Source organism: Lactuca sativa, chromosome 3 (assembly GCF_002870075.4).
Source record: "Lactuca sativa cultivar Salinas chromosome 3, Lsat_Salinas_v11, whole genome shotgun sequence".
In the NCBI taxonomy this organism is placed as follows: Eukaryota; Viridiplantae; Streptophyta; class Magnoliopsida; order Asterales; family Asteraceae; genus Lactuca; species Lactuca sativa.
The window spans coordinates 76,710,921-76,731,316 of NC_056625.2; the positions used below are offsets into that span (position 1 = coordinate 76,710,921).

Consider the following 20,396-nt stretch of genomic DNA (forward strand, 5'->3'; position numbering starts at 1 on the left):
AACAAGGATTATGGGATATTGACATGGATTTATATGCATGAATCCATGACCCATGAACAAATATGCAAATCGTGTATTGGTGAAAAGGTAATCTTTTTTCCATGACCCATGAGAACCCGGGCTTTATTTACAAACATTGTATGTAAATCGGTTTGACATATGGTATCGTTACCAAATTACCCGAATCGGTCCCAACACTCGTTTACATTTCGGTCTTCACTCTTCAGTACCGATTTAGTCCCACAAACATCTTACATCCCTATTCTCGATTGAGAATCTGTTTATGTGTCACACTTTCACACACATTCAAGTTGATCTTAGAGATTCTGCCTATGACATTATATGTATAATAAATTATGAAATACAGTTAAGCTTTTGTATTTAGGCAAATTAGATTATTATGTATCTAATAGGTTTTGTTTTTGAGAATATGCTTTTGTTCCTTATGTAAACATTAAAATATGTACTACTATATTTTGTGAATATATTATAATTATCAATGTTTATATTAACCCCACATATTTGTAATGTCATTTTTTGTGTATTACCATTGAAGAGGTGCCGCCGATTTTGCTCTGTTAATTGAAGTTCAATGACGACAATGTGTTGAAGATGAAAAACAATGACTTGGGTCAAATTTGTAGGCTTTAAATCATTAAAAAGTTACATAGAACGTTAAAAATATAAAAGTTGCATACTATAGATTTTTTTTTGTTGATAATTCGAAAATATATCCAATAGAGGTGATTTTTTAAAAATGCAAAATTTTTATGGTTAAGTTATAGAGGAGTTTTGTATTGAATTAAACTAAAAAACATATCCCAATATTTGAAAATGTCCAAAAATCTGACATATTATTCATCAACTTTCAATTTTAAGGGGAAACAAGTAACGACAACTACCATTAATTATGAACATCATATATATCATATATTGCTTATTGTGTTTCTCATGTCACCCCCCATTTATCTAAACTCCAAACATGATAATGGTGCAAGTCCAAGACTATTTTCAATTACTTGACCAATTTCAAAGGCCTCATCATTACATTATCTTCATGATCCAATATCTGCAACACAAAAATTAAAATATATAAACAATTTTAAAATTGACAAAGTATCATATTACGCTACATAAATAATACATATCTACTGATAAATAAATAGAAATATATCAAAACAAAAAAAACTTACATGGCAATGATAAACGTAACCCGGCTCTGCAGTTGCATCAAAAGGATACGAAGCATTTGTATGCACATAAGCAAACTTGACAAGGATCTTAGTGACGTATCCAGGTTGCATCTTATACACATTCTTCCATCCTTTCTCATAAGGAACCACACTCAGTTTTTCCCCACGTGCGTATTTTTCAATTTGGCATTTTTCAGCATTGTTTAATTTTGTCATGCATTCTCTAAACTTTTCTATATCGGTTATATTTGTCTGATCCAACACTTTGAACAATCCAAGATGGATATGCAACGGGTGATTATCCTCCGTTAGATTGATCACATTCCAAATTTCTGTGGTTCCCACCTTGGGTTTCTCAGTTACTGGATCATCATACGACATCGCATTTATATACAAATGAGTTGGCTCATCAATTGCACTTGTGTACTCATACATAGCAATGTAACGTGTTTTTGACACTGTTGATAAATCTGGCATCGGATATTTTAGTAAATTTTTAGGAACCCTCGATGAATCAAACTCACGTTTACTATTGATGACGAATTTCATGACCTTTCCGTTGGACTCATTGACCGGGTCTCCACCCGGGTATGGGTAAGCCGCCCCGTTTTGTAAAATAACCGAATTTGATTTTGACTTTGAAAAGTCAACAACCACGTCAGCTATCTCAGATGGGCCCAAGAGTATCTCTTTTGTGTATACTGATTGTTCGCTATAGACTGAGTCAGATCCCACGTGGATGAATCTTAAACCGTTGCTGAAAAAGAACTTAAAAAACCTAGCGTTACTAGCGTTGATGATACGAAACCGGTATTTTCTCCGGCGAACATTCATATAGGGCCATGCTTTTCCGTTGACAACAATGGCATCGCCGAAATACTCCGGCTGCCACTGAGGGTGTATACTCGGGTTGTTTCCGGTGGGATCCATGTAAAGGGATCCGTTAGTTCGAAAGCTCCGGTCGAAAACAACCAACGGCCGATCAAATTCATCGCCGGAGGGTAAACCGAGTGGGGATTCAACGTCGTGATGACGGATGATGTATGCTCCGAACAACCCTGCAAGAAGGTTGACTCTGGTCAACCCCATGGCGTGATCGTGGTAAAACAAGTTCCCCGGTTGTTGTTGGTTATGGTAGTGATAAGTCTTTTTAGTCCACGTGGGCCCTCGTTCTTTAAATCGAGCTGTGAACCATGATTTTGAGTTTCCGTCGCTTTCTGGTTCGTCGATTCCGCCGTGGAGGTGAACCACTGTCGGAACGCCGGAGTTTGTACGAGGGATAGCCGTTGGGATTGTGGGGTCCCATGGGAGTATGTGTTTTGAAGGGAGGAGATTTCGCCACGTCACGTGGGTGCTGACACCGTGGACGGTTTCGATTGTGGGACCAGGGACTGTTGCTGTGCGCTTCGTTTCACCGAATGCGAACACTTTGGTTAGCGGGAGATCCTTGTGAAATTTCTGTGAGAATATAAAATTATAAAAATATATAGATATAAGTTGGCTTTTACTTATTTAATAAAAAAATAAAGATAATTAATGATCACAAGAAACCTTTAAGCTTTCTGAAAGAATATGAAAAGACAAAAGTGGGGCTGTGAAAAAAATGAAACTTGTCTTGGTTTTGCAGAGGTATGTATGAGTTGGATGTCACCCACCAAAGTGACTATTCCCAAGTATAAATATTTTCCCATATTTTAATCAAATAAATATATTAAATTTCTTTAAAACATGCGTTTAATCTTAAAAAAAGTAAATTCAACCTTTGATCAGATATATAATTCTCTTAATTATAGGCAGTCAAATGTTTAGAAAATTTATTTACATGTACTAAACAGAAAAATCTTGTAAATCAAAATTAATAATATTAAAAAAGGAAAATAAAGAGCATCGACAAGATAAAATTGTAACAACTCAAACCTAAAACTTTTGGACTTATTCTTGTTATAAATTGTTGCAGTAACTAGTGACTATAAATTTTCAAACGCAAAGACTCTTCCACTTATTATGACCCACAAGTGAAAAAAATGTCAATTGTAAGAAAAAAATTGTATGTTAATCATTTTTTATATTAGAAAATGCATTGTTATAATCAAATAAGGTTTGCAGCTTTTAATTTGTAACAACATGCTTCATCTGCCGATAAATCTATAATATATTTCAAAATAAGTTTTCTAGGACAAAAAATAAATGAAAGTACACTATTTTGATTATGAGAAAATTAATAGATCATAGCAGAAGTTGCTTTAAACATTGTTGAGGAAAATTCATTAATCATAAATGAAAGTTGTTGTAACTTTAAACAACGAGAAAATAGTACAAAGAATAAAGTGATAGAATAGATTAAAGAAAGAATGCAAGATTGAAGGGATACCCAATACTTTTGAAACATGGAGATTTTGAGAGTCTTGGAAACAGGAACACCATGATGAATATCGTAGCCTTTGATTCTGGGCATATCTGGAATTTCATCCACAAACACTTCCAATTGAGATGGACTCACGAGCCCTACATCCCCCAAAACAGCTCCGAACAAAGCCAAAATATGAAGTAGAAGAAGGGTATACATCATTTTTATTCCAATTCTACCCTTCTCTAATCCTGCATGAACATGAATACACACTAAGTGTGTGTAAGAAAGATGGAAAGAGAGAGAGAGAAGGAGAGGAAGATGGATGGGGTTTAGTGTAATAATGGAATTAGATTCATATATATTGTGTGTGAATGTGATAATTATTGGGTGGTGTATGTAGTGTGAAGAGGGTCTTTATGTTTCTAAAACAAACAAAATAGCTTATTCTATTTTATTTTTTAAAATCTAAAACTTTTTGAATTGTTTAAAAATTATAAAACCTTGAACTCGTTATTTTATTTTCAGATAATTTCTAATTAAAATCATAGAAAGTAGAATATATATATATATATATATATATATATATATATATATATATATATATATATATATATATATATATATAGAGAGAGAGAGAGAGAGAGGTTATTTTGTTTCTTATATTTATTGTATGCTAAAATACACCAATAAAAACTTAGTAAAATTAAATAATTATTTAATTAAATAAATATAGATATTAAATAATTTCCATAATTATATGTATATTAAATTATATCCATAATTATAATTTTTTTATAAACTAATTAAATTCGTCATTAATGTCAGCAATAACATTCTTTCAGAATGAATTCGCATCTACATTTATATATATAAGTTCGTATTTTGTTTCTGCACTCACTCACTTAAAATACAATAAAGTTGCATAGAATATGAAGAACGAGAGTGTATTCTACTATAATACACTCTCATTCTTCTATATATGAATTTATTCTGAAATAATATTATTGTTGATATTAATGACGAATTTAATTAGTTTCCATAAAAACGAGTTATAAGTATGGATATCATTTAATATACATATAATTAATACTAAATTCCTATTGGTGCATTGTAGTACAAAATAGATATGAGAAACATTTGAACATCTCTATCTCTCTCTCTCTCTCACTATATATATATATATATATATATATATATATATATATATATATATATATATATATATATATATAGGGCTATGTTATAATGTGGATGAACAACTATTGTGTGGATGCATGGCTAATGCTATTTTATGAAAATTACTAAAAGAATATGTTGTTTAGTAATGTGAATACGTTCAATCTCATTCAATTCTAATTCATTTTTGTTCTCATTCAATGTTTTTTATTTATTTTAATTCTTACATAATACAATTCAATAAACATTCTGATAACATTATGACAGAATGAAAATAATTAAAAAATTGTATAATAACCTTATAGACGATTTAATTAGTAAAAAATGCTTAATAATTAAAATAATTATATAAGATTGAACGTATTCATATTATTAAAAAACATATTTTCTTTATAATTCTCACATAATAGCATTATCCACACAATAGATGTCAATCCATATTTGAACCTAGCTCTCTCTCTCTCTCTCTCTCTCTCTCTCTCTATATATATATATATATATATATATATATATATATATATATATATATATATATATATATATATATATATATATATATATATATATATATATAGGAAAAAGTTCAATAGAGAACCATTATTAATCAAGGAACTAAGGAACCAATCCAAAACGTTAGAATTTAAAACGATCAACGGCAAAAGGAAGGGTTGTAAATTTTTATAATGGACGCACATGTATCGGATTATAACAAAACACACTCCTTTTTTTCATTTAAAAATTTTTTAGGCCAAGTTTTTTATCGAAAAAAAACTGAATATATCGTTGTTTATTTTTATAAAAAAAAACTAATTATACCAAAAATATTAATTTTTTGTACTCTATTAATAAACATCAACATTGATTAGAAAAAAACTCTCGAACAATGTAGATTCACACTGTGAATCTAAACTGTAAATATTTCAATTTTTAACATTCACAATATGAAAAATCTCGAACAGTTCAGTCACATTGTGAATCTGAATTACTATTATTCACACAGTAAATCTGAGCAGGTTCACAAAAAATAATAATAAAAAAACTCTCGATTAGTGTAGATTCACACTGTAAATTTAAACTGTAATATTTCAAATTTTAACATTCACAATGTGAAAAGGCTTCGATCAGTTCAGATTCACACTGTGAATCTGACTTAGTATTATGCACACTATGAAACTGAGGAGGTTCACAATGTAAATTTGAACAGGTTTACAATATGAATCTGAACATGTTCACAATGTGAATCTGAATGAAATATCGTTTTTTTACATGAATATGAATCTATGTTTAAAAAGTACAAAAAATATAAATTTTGATATATTTATTATTTTTTTTTCTATAAAAAAATAGACTTTAACCTTTTTCATCAAAGAAAATTAAGTGGCTTTTTTCGAAAAAAAAAAAAAAGTTCGTTTTTTATATATATCATCATAGATCTCTATGGAAAGAGGACGAAAAATCGTGAACAATAATATATTCGTTTTTTTTTTCGATAAAAAATGACCTAAAAAAATTTTAAACGAAAAAAATTTGTGGGTTTTTTTTGTAAATGGTGGATTTTTTGGTATAATCCGGTGTGTGTGCATCCAATGTAAAAGTGTACATCTATTTTTTTGGCCGTTGATCGTTATGATTTCCGACGCTCACGATAAGTTCTTTGATTCATTTGTTAATTATTGTTCTCTATTGAACCTCATCATATATATATATATATATATATATATATATATATATATATATATATATATATATATATATATATATATATATATATATATATATATATATATATATATATATATATATATATATATATATATATATATATATATATATATATATATATATATATCCTTAAAAAACATAGGTTTTCTTTATTCGGAGATGTGTCTTTAATTAAACACTAATATCAAATCATAATCATGGATTGCACGCCTATTAAAAAATAATATGAAATTAAATTCTAACATTTAATTTTAGAAGGAAAAGAAATTAAAGTGGAGTAGAAAGAAGTTAAGTGGGGGAGGTATCATTAGAAATGTGAAGGTTATATGTATGCTAATCTAAGTATCCAATTAGTTATGGTTTATAATTTTCTATTTATTCCACCATGCCATCATGAAAAGAATTCATTAATGATAGTGATATTGGTTATAAAGATTTTCTTATAAAAGGGTCTTGCTGATTAGATACCATTAGAAGTTAATCTGATTTACATATTTAGAAATCACGATATAGTTTTACATGGAATAAGTTTTATATATATTTAAGTATTTGAAAATTATTTGAACTCTAATTATTGAGAATTGATAGTGATATTATTTGTAAGTGCTTTTTAAAAATATTTTTTTAGTTTAGTGCACGGAGTCTATTTTTCTCACCATTCTCAATACCATGTCATGGCTTTCCTCATCGTTGGAATCAATGGATCATGGGGTGTCTACAATCTGCTCGGACTTCTGTTCTAGTGAATGGTTACTCACGAATGAATTCTCGGTGGAAAATGTGTCAGACAAGATGATCCATTATGCTAAAAGACCGATTTGTTTATACTTATTTAAAGATCAGAGTTTCCTTTTTGAAAAATAATATTGCAGAATTTGTTCCCAAAAAACATGATAATGGTATTTTTTAAGCATTTCTGAAGAAATGTATATTATTTATATTAAAACATTGGTATGTCATCTTCAATATAGAAACATAAGCGTAACAAAATATTACAAGTCTTACAGTAATTAAACTAGTGACTTAAAACTCCTTGAATCCCTCAACAGACTGTATCTTTAATATCACTACATGTGATACAACAAACTGAGTGGGTTAGGTTGGGAAACCTGATGAATACATAGAGATTTTAATCCTACAATGTGGTTATAATGTATATCTCAAACCTGCAAAACCAACTATTGTCGTTAACATAGATATATCATATCTCTAAAACAATTTATCCTATCTCGTCGATTCCCATGTACCGATCCTATACAACGATCTTACAATATCTAGCCTAAAGGATCAATATGAACAACAAACTGACGATGTTGCTTCAGAAATTTCATGGCAGCAAACGAGGATCAATAAATACATCAAATCAGGGGAATAAAATTAGTTTCACCACGAACCTTCGTTCGTAAAAACAACAAGACAATTAAGTTAGGGGTGGTCATCTATATAATTGTGCCTAGCAGTGGTCTGATACCGTGAGGTATTCTACCCCCAGACTCACCCTATCTGACAATATAACATCAGACATACCTAATAATGGTTTATTACTGACACACTCTATTAAGTAAGTAGTGTACGAAGTTCCTGCAATTACTTCGTGAAAGAAAACGCTGACACACAGGGCTCATCAAAAGAAAAGTACGGGGAAATACTAAAAAGTACTCTCGTACACTCCCGTACTCCGACACATAATAGTGTCAAAAAAGACTTTGTACATGATAGTACTTCTGACACTTTATAGTACCCTGGTATGAGTAGGACTCGTACCCCAAAACATAATATTACCCCAGCACAAGCAGCACTTGAGATACATAGCTTTGAAAAAAACTTGGTACATAGAAACTACCTTTGTACATAGGACATACTCCATTGATCATCAATATCCTCCAACAGAGTCTCTACTCTCTATTCCAATCACACAAATACCCTTAATAAGATGCTACCTAATATCCAAACTTAATTCAACTAAGCATCTCTTTTAAGTCTTATTTCATTACTAGGAAAGCCTACAATGCTTATAATCAACTTTCAATACCAACTTTATATCGACAACATTATCCGAATTTAGTGTAATATTTTATACAGAGTATTAAGTATGAATATACATTTATCTTCTCATTTATAATACTTTTATTATTATTATCATGTAAATATATATTAACACATATAGAACCATGTCCATTTCGCATAGTGTATATCGTCAAATATACATATAACACGTATTTCCAAATAATAAGCATATAACTCACATATAAACTTTCAACATATATTTAATACCTTTATTAATACTTGTATTAAAATCATGTTCATGAAAGGGACTATTCACTCACTTGTTAAAGTGACGATTCGGAATTCGGACAACGCTTCGCTTCTAGCAATTGTTTTTTCCGTTGACGTAACCTAGTATTATTATTACTAAGTTTTAGTCTAATATTTATTGCAACTAATTATTAGTCTAGATTCATCTGTAACACCCGGAATCCAGAAGGTTAATTAAAGAAAGAAAAACCCTAAGTCAAAGAAGGTCTACTCAGCGAGTCCAAGGAGGGTAACTCGATGAGTAGAAGCAAGATTAGGACGTGAGTGGAAGGACCTACTCGACGACTTGGTCAGGGTTTAGGAAATCCTAAATCCAGGTTTTTGTACCCTATTTAAAGAGCACTAAGCCTATCCCCCAGCCTCCTTACTGCCCTCTCACGTATAGAAGCGAAACCCTAGCCATCTAACTCCAATTTGAGCATTGTGAGGCTAATAGTCCCATTTTTGGTGCATGTATTGTTGGATTGAAAGCTAGGAACGAATGGGAGGTTGTAGATCCAACACCTACTTCAATTTGGCAGCATTTGGAAGGTAACAGTTCGTTACCTTGATCATTCTGTTGATAGATCTCTTCATCTTAAGCTTTGAAGCCATTTCTAGCACTTTTGTGGACTAATTCTTGGGAAGAGCATGATCTGAAGTTGCAACTTTAGATATGGACTCTCCTAAGCCTTTAATGTCGTAAAGCTTCAAGCTTTTTGAAGCTTCACCCCTTCTCCATAGTCTAACCTTTCTTTTATCCTAGTTGTTGGCGATTGGAACTTGCATGCACGTAAAGTTTGCAACTTTATGTGGTAATCATGTCCTAGGAAGTCAAATATGTAATTAGGAGCCTTATTTTAGCTTATAAGGGATTGAATGAGAAGTGGACCAAAGGAACTCAACGAGTTGGATAGCCAACTCGACGAGTTAAAGAGGGTTTCCCTATTTCTGGTTTCTGCATGAACTCGACGAGTCCAGAAGGAGACTCGACGAATCCAGAAGGGGACTCGACGAGTTGAGTCGACTTGTCCGAACTCTGTACTAGGTGGAACTCAATGAGTCTATGAAGGGACTCGACGAGTTGACTTGGTTTATCACGAGTCTAAATAGTATAGGAACTCGATGAGTTAGGAGGTAACTCGACGAGTTGGGCCAACTGGAAGTTAATCTCGGCTTTGACTTTGACCAGGGGTAAAATGGTCATTTTACCCTAAGGAGGATTCATTAGCTCTTGACTAAGTATTATGTTGGTAATGATAGCTCAGGGAGTCGAGTGATTAGCAGTTCGGGGATCTGCCAGCTAGCAGCTAGAGGTTTATTCGCAGGATTCCGCACCAATGTCGGCCCGTTTATGTATGTTAGTGTATACCGGATTTTGATCCGATACCGGGGTTTGCCCGATGTAGTTTATATGTTCCGGATTTCGATCCGATGTCGGGCGAGGCCCGAGGGAGGTTTATATGTATGTTACCGAACTATGGTTCGATGTCAGGTGGTACCCGAGGAAGGAATGCATGCTTAGTTATACTTGTTGTCTTTATGATACTTGTATGTGCCTGGTAGGGAGATGGGTATGGGCGGGGGCTCGTATCTCATCACTAGCCGAGTGTGGACGGGGTTCCATATCTCATTAGTAGCAGGGTAGGGGTGGGGCCCAAGATAGGCGGGGCCTTGAGACTAGCAGTTATAGTGTTGTGTTTGATTGTTATGTACTAGCATGATTATGATTATATGTTTGTATGTGTATAGCGGGCAGGGCCTAGAGACAGACGGGGACTAGTAGAAACAAATCTATATACCGAGCGGGGCTCGATGCCAGGCGGGGCCTAATGTCAGGTGGGGCCTGATGTCGGATTCGTCCGATTTCAGGCGGGGCCCGATGTAGCGGGCTAGGCCCAATGTTTGTAGTATGTGTTTATGTGTATGGTATGTGTTAGTTTGGGGAGACTCACTAAGCTTCGTGCTTACAGTTTTCAGTTTTGGTTTCAGGTACCTCCACTAGCCATGGGAAGGGCTCGGGATGACTGCATGGCACATACCATAACTTTTAGCCTGGGATGATTTACTATGATATTTGATATGTTGACCGTTGTTATTATATTTTTGAGATACATGGTGTCACACCCCAAAACCGATAACGGCGGAATACGTTTCGGGGTGGATGACGTAGTGAACAGTATCATCACAATTGCATAATAGTAGAAACAAGAAACATACAACCATAGTATTACATAGTGAATTTAATTACATGCGTGTTTTGTAATGTTTAACAATCACCCAAAAGCAATTCAAAAATAAGAGATGGGTCTTGTGTGCTCCACTTTCTCCAAAAATGTCGCGTCGGTACCTGTCTATCTTTGACCTGAAGATACAAGTTATTTTGAAAACAATTATCAGCATAAAGCTGGTGAGTTCATAAGAGTTTAGTGTGAGTTTTTGTATACAAAGCATTAGTGTTAAAGATGTATCATTTAGGTTCATAAGTAGTAGAAACTTAGAAAATCCCATATTTTCCAGGTAATACATTGTAAGTGACAATCTGTGAAAAGTATGCATTCTTTATTCCTTTGAAAACAGTTTATTTTAAAAATACATTGGCAAATCTCCAAATAACAAATGTGATAGGATAAGTTAAGCCCGTGATCAATGATAGAGGTGCGAGCTTCCGTTAGTGATAGATACTTACTTACTTTGGGATGTGGTTTAACATTTAGTGTAGTATTTTAGAGTAGTTGTAGTGTATTCCTTGTATATTACTAATAGTGAGGATAATAGAGGATCCCATGACCTTCCCAGTCATGCACAATATAGTGAAGTAGTGGCATCCCTGGGCCTGTACGGCGCGGACTGAAATTAACAGTCGGGATGTGATAGCGTCTGCCCCGTATAGATCTATACATGTAGAGTCGTCTCCCTGCTGGAACACTCCGGGCGTAGTGGATAGCGAATAGAGTATCTCGTAGTGGGTTAGTGTATTATTGTTTGTTTAGTGTTTTCTCTATTGTTATAGTGTAGAAATCTTTTAGTATTGATCATAGTGTATTCTCTTACTAGTGTATCGTCTAGTAATAGTGAGTATTATAGTGTAGATAGTAATGACTTTAGCGAATAGTAGCGGTAGCGACCCTAACCATACCTATTATGGTTATCTTAGTGGGGATGTTTCTTAGCACGTTTGGACTTTAGCATCAAGTGAAAGCAGTAATATTCGTATACCATACTGATATACAGATTATATAAGTAAGAAATCAACGACAGTCGGACGGATAACTACTACCCTAAGCCCACAATCAAACAAGAACAGGAAATAAGGCGAGATATCGGTCCTAAGTCCTCCAAGTCTTATTTATATAAATATATCAGAGTGGTTACATTTTATAAGTAAATTGATTTAATAAAAGTATTTTTCCAAAAGAACATTTATTATCTGACTCACTGTTTAAAAATAGTTTGAAAAGGGTGAAACCCGTTTATAAGGCATAGGGACAAATCACATGTGATTTGAACTAAGGGTAGTGAATCACATGTGATTAATCCTCGTAACTCGGAAATCGTTCTGTAAAACTTTACATAAACATTTATAAGCAACTTGTATCTCCCCCCTAAAACATGTAAAACACTTGAAAGGGTCATTAAAGGGGTATGAACTCACCTGAAATCGCGGAAATCGGGTGAATCGGGTAAATCGGGTAATAGTGTCGATTGAGCGTTTGGTACCAAATAACCACTTGAGCACCTTTTAGGACCCTAATGTCATATGAAATATGTATTTTACAAGAAGTTAATCATCTTATGCTTCTCATTATAGTATTTGGACATTCTAGTGTCGTTTTCGGGGTTTTAAGGCCTAGAAAGGGTTCCCGGGAGTGGTACGAGGCCATGGATGATTTACGGGAGGGTCCTTGAGTTCACACTCTTAGAGTTTATGGCCTAAAAGCCATTCTTTGGGAGTTTATGGCCGTAATCCCCCTAGGCTTGGCCGTAAACTCTTGTGACACTCCAAAATGTGTGTTTAGGGCCTTATCTCACTTCCTTAATTTAGTGGTGTGTGTTTTGGACCAAGAGGGAAGGATTAAACATCATAATTTGTGTCATTTTTAGGGAGTTTACGGCCAAGACTTGTTCTTGGGCCGTAAACTCCTATAGACCCTTCAAGATGTAGGTTTTACTTGTACAACATGGTCCCAAATGGCTTAGAAAAATCCTAGAAGGCCCTATAGTGAGTTTGGAACAATTTGGCATACATTTTTGGGGAGTTTATGGCCCAAGAACATCCTTGGCCGTAAACTCTTCATTTTGTTCCCAAATGTGAAGTTTAATTGTACAACACACTTCCATAGGCCTTAGATAAATTCCTTTCATGCACTAGGGTAGTTTAGGGACTTGTTTGACACAAAAATTTGGGTGTTTACGGCCCAAGCTTAAGCTAGGTCGTAAACTCCTCTTTTTGGCCTCAAATGGAGTTGTTTGATGCATTTAAGTGTTCCTTGGAGTCAAGTCTAATTTACCAAACACCCTAGAAGTGTTTTTGGGGCTTAAAACATAGATTTATGGGGTGTTTGAGGTGTTTACGGCCTAAGCACATGCTTGGGCCGTAAACTCCTTTTTAAGCATCAATTTCTAGTGTTTTAATGTCCAAAATCTTCTAGTTATAAGCCTTAATTAGTATACTAACTCACAAGAAGGAAAAACTTGGTCTTTGGCTTGGTTTTGGGGGTTTACGGCCTAAGGAGCTTCTTAGGCCGTAAACTCCTCTTTGGACCTTGATTCCTGTGATTTTTGGCCCTCAAATTCAATGAAGCATGTCTAGAATAAGATAGAGGATGAGTACTTACGTTTGGAAGTCGGAAATTAGCGGAATCGGGGTCGTTTTCGAGTCTAGAGAGAGAAAGTAGTGAGAGAGAGTGGGTGTGTAGTAAATGAGTGTTCAAATGTTGTGCACACCCATTGCATATGTCTCGGGAATCGCACCCGATACACGGCTACCCGATGTTTAAAGTTAACTGGGTTAAAACTTTTTACCCGGGTGAAGTGGTTGAAAAGGTAATACAACTCTATTAGGTTAAACGGGGTTAACACATACGAGGTATATTTCTTATAATAAAATCAAGCCATGTTTAAATTTAGACATTCGTATATTGACGATTTCAAATATTACATAAAATAACGTATAGTGACACGTTCCGTTAGTGAAAACGGGGTTTGTAACGGAGTTAAATTTGGGGTTGTCACACATGGTTTATGATTTTTATATCATGATGATAGTTATAATTTTATTAATGATTTTAAAAAACAAAATTTGTGGTCTTGAAAATTAGGATGTTTCATCATCATTATTTCAAAGTCTACTTGCCGATCTATCAAGTAAGGAACAACCATGTAGGATCATATCGGAGGTAAGGTCCTTTAGGTATACGAAGTATACTGTTTGGAAATCCCACTTTAAACACCTCACTAAATCCAGCATAGACATCATCCCCGCAAGTAGATCAATCAGTATAACGACTTGGAATCACTGATAAATATTGTTTATAAGTTCATAATAATGACTTATGACTATAAATATAAGTTACACTGAAAACAAAATAGTGTAGCTTAACTTACAGGGCTTTTAAAGAAAACCGGGAAATTACGCAGGCAGAACTAACACTCTAAAAACTTCTTTCGTCGGCTTTTTGACGACTCAGAGTTTCTCTATCACATCCTAAATCTAGGAGAAATCAAAAAAGAAAGAAAGAAGAATTCTCGAAAGATTTTAGAGGAATTGAGTAAGGAAATATGAAGAATTCATCCTCTATTTATAGGGGTTTGATCATAGAGTAGGTCCTAAGTTTCATCTGTATATTCTGTATACGAGCTTCAATTTCTACGTTCTTTATATCCACGCGTAGGTATTTCCGAGTACTACAACTTTCATTTAGACCCCGTCGGCTAATTTTCAATCTATCTCTGATTTACAAATCTATATCGAATTCATCGTGCTCGAAGAGTAGGGACTAAGTTTTGTCCATATCATTAACATACGAGCTCTACTATGGACGTTCTTTGTATCCATGTATTGGTACTTACGAATGCTACAACTTTTATTTAGACTCCATCGGCTAATTGTCATTCTATCTCAGATTAACAAATTTGTATCGAATTCGCCGTGCTCGAAGAGTAGGGACCAAGTTTCGTCCATATCTTTCGCCTACGAGATCTGTTTTCGACTGTCTTTTTGTCGTTGAAATCCTATTAACAATATCTTTTATTCTTGTTTAGATCCTTTTGGCTAAAATTTGACCGATCTAAAATTCGATTTCTGAGTTGTACACTACTACGCTGAATGTTAGAAAAATCATAACTTCCTCAAATGAAGTCAGATTTTGATGTTCTCTATATGCACGCTCTCGTTTTAACACTACTACAACTTTATTTTAGATTACTAAGGAGAAAAAGTAATTTATCAAAAATTTACTTTTTACGATACGTAGAGTCGTGTCGGTTTAATCGTGAAACTTCGACGGGTTATAAATTCTTCGTTATAAGTCGGATTTTAACGTTCTTTATATGTACGGAATCCTTGTGACATATACAATAACTTTGTTTAAGGTTATTTATCCTAAGTAATATTATATCAAAAAGTCATTTTTAATGCTTATTATCTCTAAATTGACTAGCCCGAATCTGCGGGCGTTACATATACATACTCCAAATATGAGTCTAATTTTATCTCACTTTTTCTATACAGATGATGCGTTGTTTGGTAGTGAATTATCACAAATTAATCTTCTAAAATTTTCAAGAATTCTCCGATGTTTTAACTTGGCTTCGGGACTTAGAGTAAACTTCACCAAAAGTAAGGTCTTTGGGATTGTAGTGGTTGTTCCTGAGGTGAAGTATTTCTATCAAATCTTAAATTGTCATTCTGACACTCTATCTTTCACATACCTTGGGTTACCGGTTGGAGAAAACATGTTCCTTAATAAACATTGGAAGGTTGTGACTGATAGGATTAAAGCCCGTCTTTCATCATTGAAACCCAAGTCTCTATCCTTTGGTGGTCGGATCACCCTAATAAACTCGGTTATGGGCACTTTACCAATCTTTTATTTTCCCCTATTTAAAGCCCCTCTCAAGATCATTGAAGAGTTATAGAGAATTAGAAGAAGGTTCTAATGGGGTGATGGCTCACCAAATTCAAAAATAAAAGGATTAGTTGGGGCAAAGTACTCATGCCCAAATCTATGGGTGGTCTTGTTGTTATCACCTTTAGAGCAGCCAATATATCCCTTCTTGGCAAATGGCTTTGGATATTAAAAGAAGATCCCTCTTCACTTTGGGCTAAGTTAATCCTAGCCTTGCATAAGTCGGAGCGGGTATGGAAATTCTTTCCTGTCAGATTAGAAATCTGATGTGTCTGGAAAAAAATATATTGTAAGTGTTACCAAAGATTATGCGGTGTACAAAATTCAATCTGTTGAGCTACTCAAAAAAGATTTGGGTAAGGGTAATCTGACTTCTTTCTTGTTTGAAAATTAGTCTGGGAATGGGCCTCCAAAAGTTACCTACCCTAAACTGTTCAAATTGGAATCAAGGAAACAATGCGTGCTCTCTGATAGATATCAAAAAATTGGTGATACATTTGACTGGAAATGAAGCTGGAAAAGATCACCCTCTTCGGATATGGAAAAAATTGAATTATCTTGTTGTGATTTAATCTTTCAGGATACAAACCTCACCTTTTCTGACGATAGATGGAAATGGTTGGCAGATACGTTGGGTACTTTTATAGTTAGTTCCTTACGCCGCCTATAGGAATCGTACTTATGTACTGACCTACCATGCAAGCACTTTTGGAACAACTTTGTACCTATAAAAATAATTTTTTTGGGATGGCATGCGATACTTAATCGTCTACCTTCCATGGTAGAAATTTGAAAACATGGGATCACTTTACCCTATACTCGTTGTTCTTTTTGTGGTGTTGAGGAAGAGACAAAAATTCATCTCTTTCTGTTTTTTTCGATGGGTAAAAGAAGTTTGGGCGTTATTGGAAATTTGGTGTAAAATAAAGACTTTTGAGATTGTTTCGATGGAACAACTCCTATCCACTTCACATTGCTTCCTACAAACTCCATTGCAAAAGAAAATCATGCACTCTATTATTCTGACAACTATTTGGTTTATATGGAAGGTAAGAAATGATCTTGTTTTTAATTTGACTGTAACATCACAAGGTAAGGTTGTTTCTAAAATAAAAGCAACTTCATTCCTCTGGCGAAAAAACAGAGGTAAAGGGCTATCTTTGGTTTGGGAAAAATGGTGTTTATTGTCTTTCACTATTCACTAAGTGGATGTGTGGGATGGGACTGGGTAATCTTGGTGTTCTTTGGTGTTATGTTTATTGCAACTAGTGTTGGTTTGGTGTGTGTTTCCATTCTCGAGGCAGATCTATATATAGGCCTGTGTTGTAGTTAAACATTTTTTAGATGTGTTCTTTCATGTACATTGGGGTAGGGGTAGGGGATTTATACTTGGTGTTGGTCTGTGTTCTGTTTTGCTATCTTGTTCATCCTGTTTGACCATGTTGGTGTATTCGTATTCTAGTTCTCTATAGTTCTCGATATATGGTGTATCGATACTCTTTCCTGCTCACTCAGTCACAATGGAACCTTGAATCTTATATCAGGTGTAATATGACATATACACTTACATACACCTGTTGTTGCATGATCGGAGGATATCGGTCTATCCAAAAATTATAGGAATAGATGATTTTAGCCCTTGCTAGAAGACATGTAACTTGGCGGTCTTGAGACATATCTGATTAAGACTTGCTAAGATCACTTCATAGATATGAAAATATTATGATGCTGATTTTATAGATCATGATTTACACCGATGTGATGTGAATGGACAATTTTATCCCCTTGTTGGAAATCATGGAACTTGGCGGTTTTGTGAATTAATTGCTTCAGACTTGGTTGTATCTTGGAAGTGACAAACTTGATGGAGGCTCACTGCTAATTCTCATCTCTTACTTCTAAGATGCTTGATGGAATTCAAGTACTTATCCTGAATGTTCTAATAGTGCTCACAAAGCTTCTTATGGCTACATATTCATGTTGTTGTGATTATTGGCTACTTACACCAGTACTAGAAGACTTGGTCTTCTTTTGCATATCTTTTTCTTTCTCTAGTTGTGTTTGTATTTCAAACTTAGTTTTCCTTTCCTTTCCTTTTTCCTTTTTTTACTCTTTTGCGTTCCAACTTCCTGCTGGTTGCTTTTTAAAAAAGGCCGTTGTTCAAAAAAAAGGTAATTTCTTTTAACTCTCAGTTATAATTCTTTTATGCCAAAACTGGTCAGCTCAAAATTGTCATTTTGGTCCAAAAATGTTTGAACTAGCACCAATAGTCCAAACTTTTCATTTTATTACGAGTTTGGTCTAATTTGCTTTGAACTTTTTTATAATGATGATTTTACCATTACTTTTATCTTTTTCAGTTTTTTTTATTTAATTAAATAGTTTTCTAATTAAAATAAAAATAAAAGAGAAAATGTGCCCTTCCTATTTTTTTTATAATTTTTTAACAAAAAAATACCCCCCTCCTCTCACATTCATAAACACTCAAGAACAATTACAACACATTTAAGAACAAACACTTGTCGCCACCATTATATGTCACCACCACCACCACTGTCGGCTACCGGTCTCTACCACCACCACCACCATACATGGCACCACCGTTAGAAAACCCACCGGTGACCACCAGAGTCTGGAACGCCCCTCGAGTTGTCACCACCATTGGAACACAACTTGAAACCACCTTAGATCTGTGACATCCCCAAAATCTCGGCCAGAAAAGTCCGATTTTCATTTATGCTTTTAAATAATTTCAGAGTAAATCCTTTTGATTTGAAAGAGTTGCGGAATTTGTTCCCAAAACAAAACATGATAAAATAATATTTATCAAAGCATTTCATCAAGAGATGCATTTCATTATATAATCAAAACTCGGGATGTCATGTTCCGATACAAACCATAAAGCATAAACGATAAACATTACAAGTCATTCAACAAATATATACATATACAGACTTGTAAACAAAACAACAAGATGATCCATCCATCTTACGCCCTTGTGCCACTTCCTGTAATACAAATAAAACTGAGTGGGTCAGGCTTGGGAGCCTGGTGAGCATATAGGGTTTTCAACCCACAATAAATAAATTATATTTAATTTCACCAACCAATCGCTATCCCGATTACCCATTCCCGTTATCCTCACTTTACGTCCCTAAAACAACAACTATCTCAAGGGACCTAATCTAGGATTTTCATCGGGACGGACATCACTGCGAAGGGGTTTCCTCAACAATAGATATCCTAAAGGCAACCATGAGGGGGATAGAGTACATCGGTGAACACATCGTTCACAACACCTACAGGTTATGAACCTGCTAGCGTTCCACTGGACTGTCTAGAAAGAGTCCGTGGTCGTTATCCATACTCCGCTGAATAACTAGATCAACAACAACAACAACATCGAGGCCTCTCATCTGTTTATTACACACCAACTATCTACCCATGTTCTACCCAACATATTAGTAGATAAAAATATATATTTTCATACGTATTTTAAAACCTGTATATCATTTTCATTCAATATATATTCCACGTAACAGATGAGGCATACCACATAACACGTATTCCATAGAAAACAATTCAGATCTATGAGATAGAATAAAGTGAATATCCATTCACGCGTACAATCACAAAATATACACATAACAAGTATATCATATAAAATACTTCATAGTTACTCGTTAGAAGAAAGTAACTATACCCTCACACCTATAAACCACAATTTACTTAATACACTCAAACCGCACTTGTATTCTTATCGTGTTTTATGAAAGGTAGTATACACTCACTTGATCAGAAGACGATCGGACAACACTACGACTTGCAGAAGTAGTAATCCACAGCAGATCTGGAAGATCTCCTCAAAAATCGAACTTCTCGCGGGCAGAGCTTCGGCTCGGGAACCGCACTTCTCGGGATCTTCGGGATCTCGGTACTTGCCTCGGGGCTAGAGTATGATACCGGGGCTTCGGGGTGGCTTCGGGGGTAAAAATGCAGAGCTTCGGCACAAAGATGAGAAGAAATGAGCAAATAAACCCTGAACCCTCGCATCCTATTTATAGTGAAAATATCTGATGTACTCGCCGAGTAGGGGCCACCTACTCGCCGAGATGGTCCATACTCGCCGAGTAGGGGACACCTACTCGCCGAGTTGGTCCATGTGGCGGCTTTCTGGTGGTGCCACGTGTCAAATTCTGGGTGGTGCCACGTCACCCCTATCGCGTGTTAGCCTTCGAACTTAGAAAAATCATAACTCTCGCATACGAGCTTCGTTTTTGACGTTCTTTATATCCACGCGTAGGTAAAATCAAGATCTACAACTTTCGTTTAGACTCCGTCGGCTAAATCTTGACCGATCTCAAATTTAACAGTAGGAGGCGTTTAGACTGTTAAATGACCGCGAAGAATTCGTAACTCCTTCATACGAACTCCGTTTTCGTCCATATTTTTACCGTTGAGTTCCTATTAATGAGACCTTCAACTCTCATTTAGGTCGCGTAAGCCAAAAACCGCTCGAACTAAAATTCG

The 20,396-nt window shown here is 34.7% G+C and overlaps 1 protein-coding gene across 1 annotated transcript; it reads right to left on the reverse strand.

Moving 5' to 3' along the window:
* Window positions 1–835: 835 nt before the first annotated feature.
* LOC111912608 (multicopper oxidase LPR1) lies at window positions 836–18,528 on the reverse strand. Its single transcript, XM_042900600.1, has 4 exons — window positions 18,431–18,528; window positions 3,565–3,955; window positions 1,194–2,651; window positions 836–1,069 (listed from the first exon to the last, which is right to left on the reverse strand). The coding sequence occupies exons 1-4, from the start codon at window positions 18,526–18,528 to the stop codon at window positions 1,016–1,018; spliced, it is 2,001 nt and encodes a 666-aa protein (XP_042756534.1). The 3' UTR covers window positions 836–1,015.
* Between the last annotated feature and the right edge of the window lie 1,868 nt (window positions 18,529–20,396).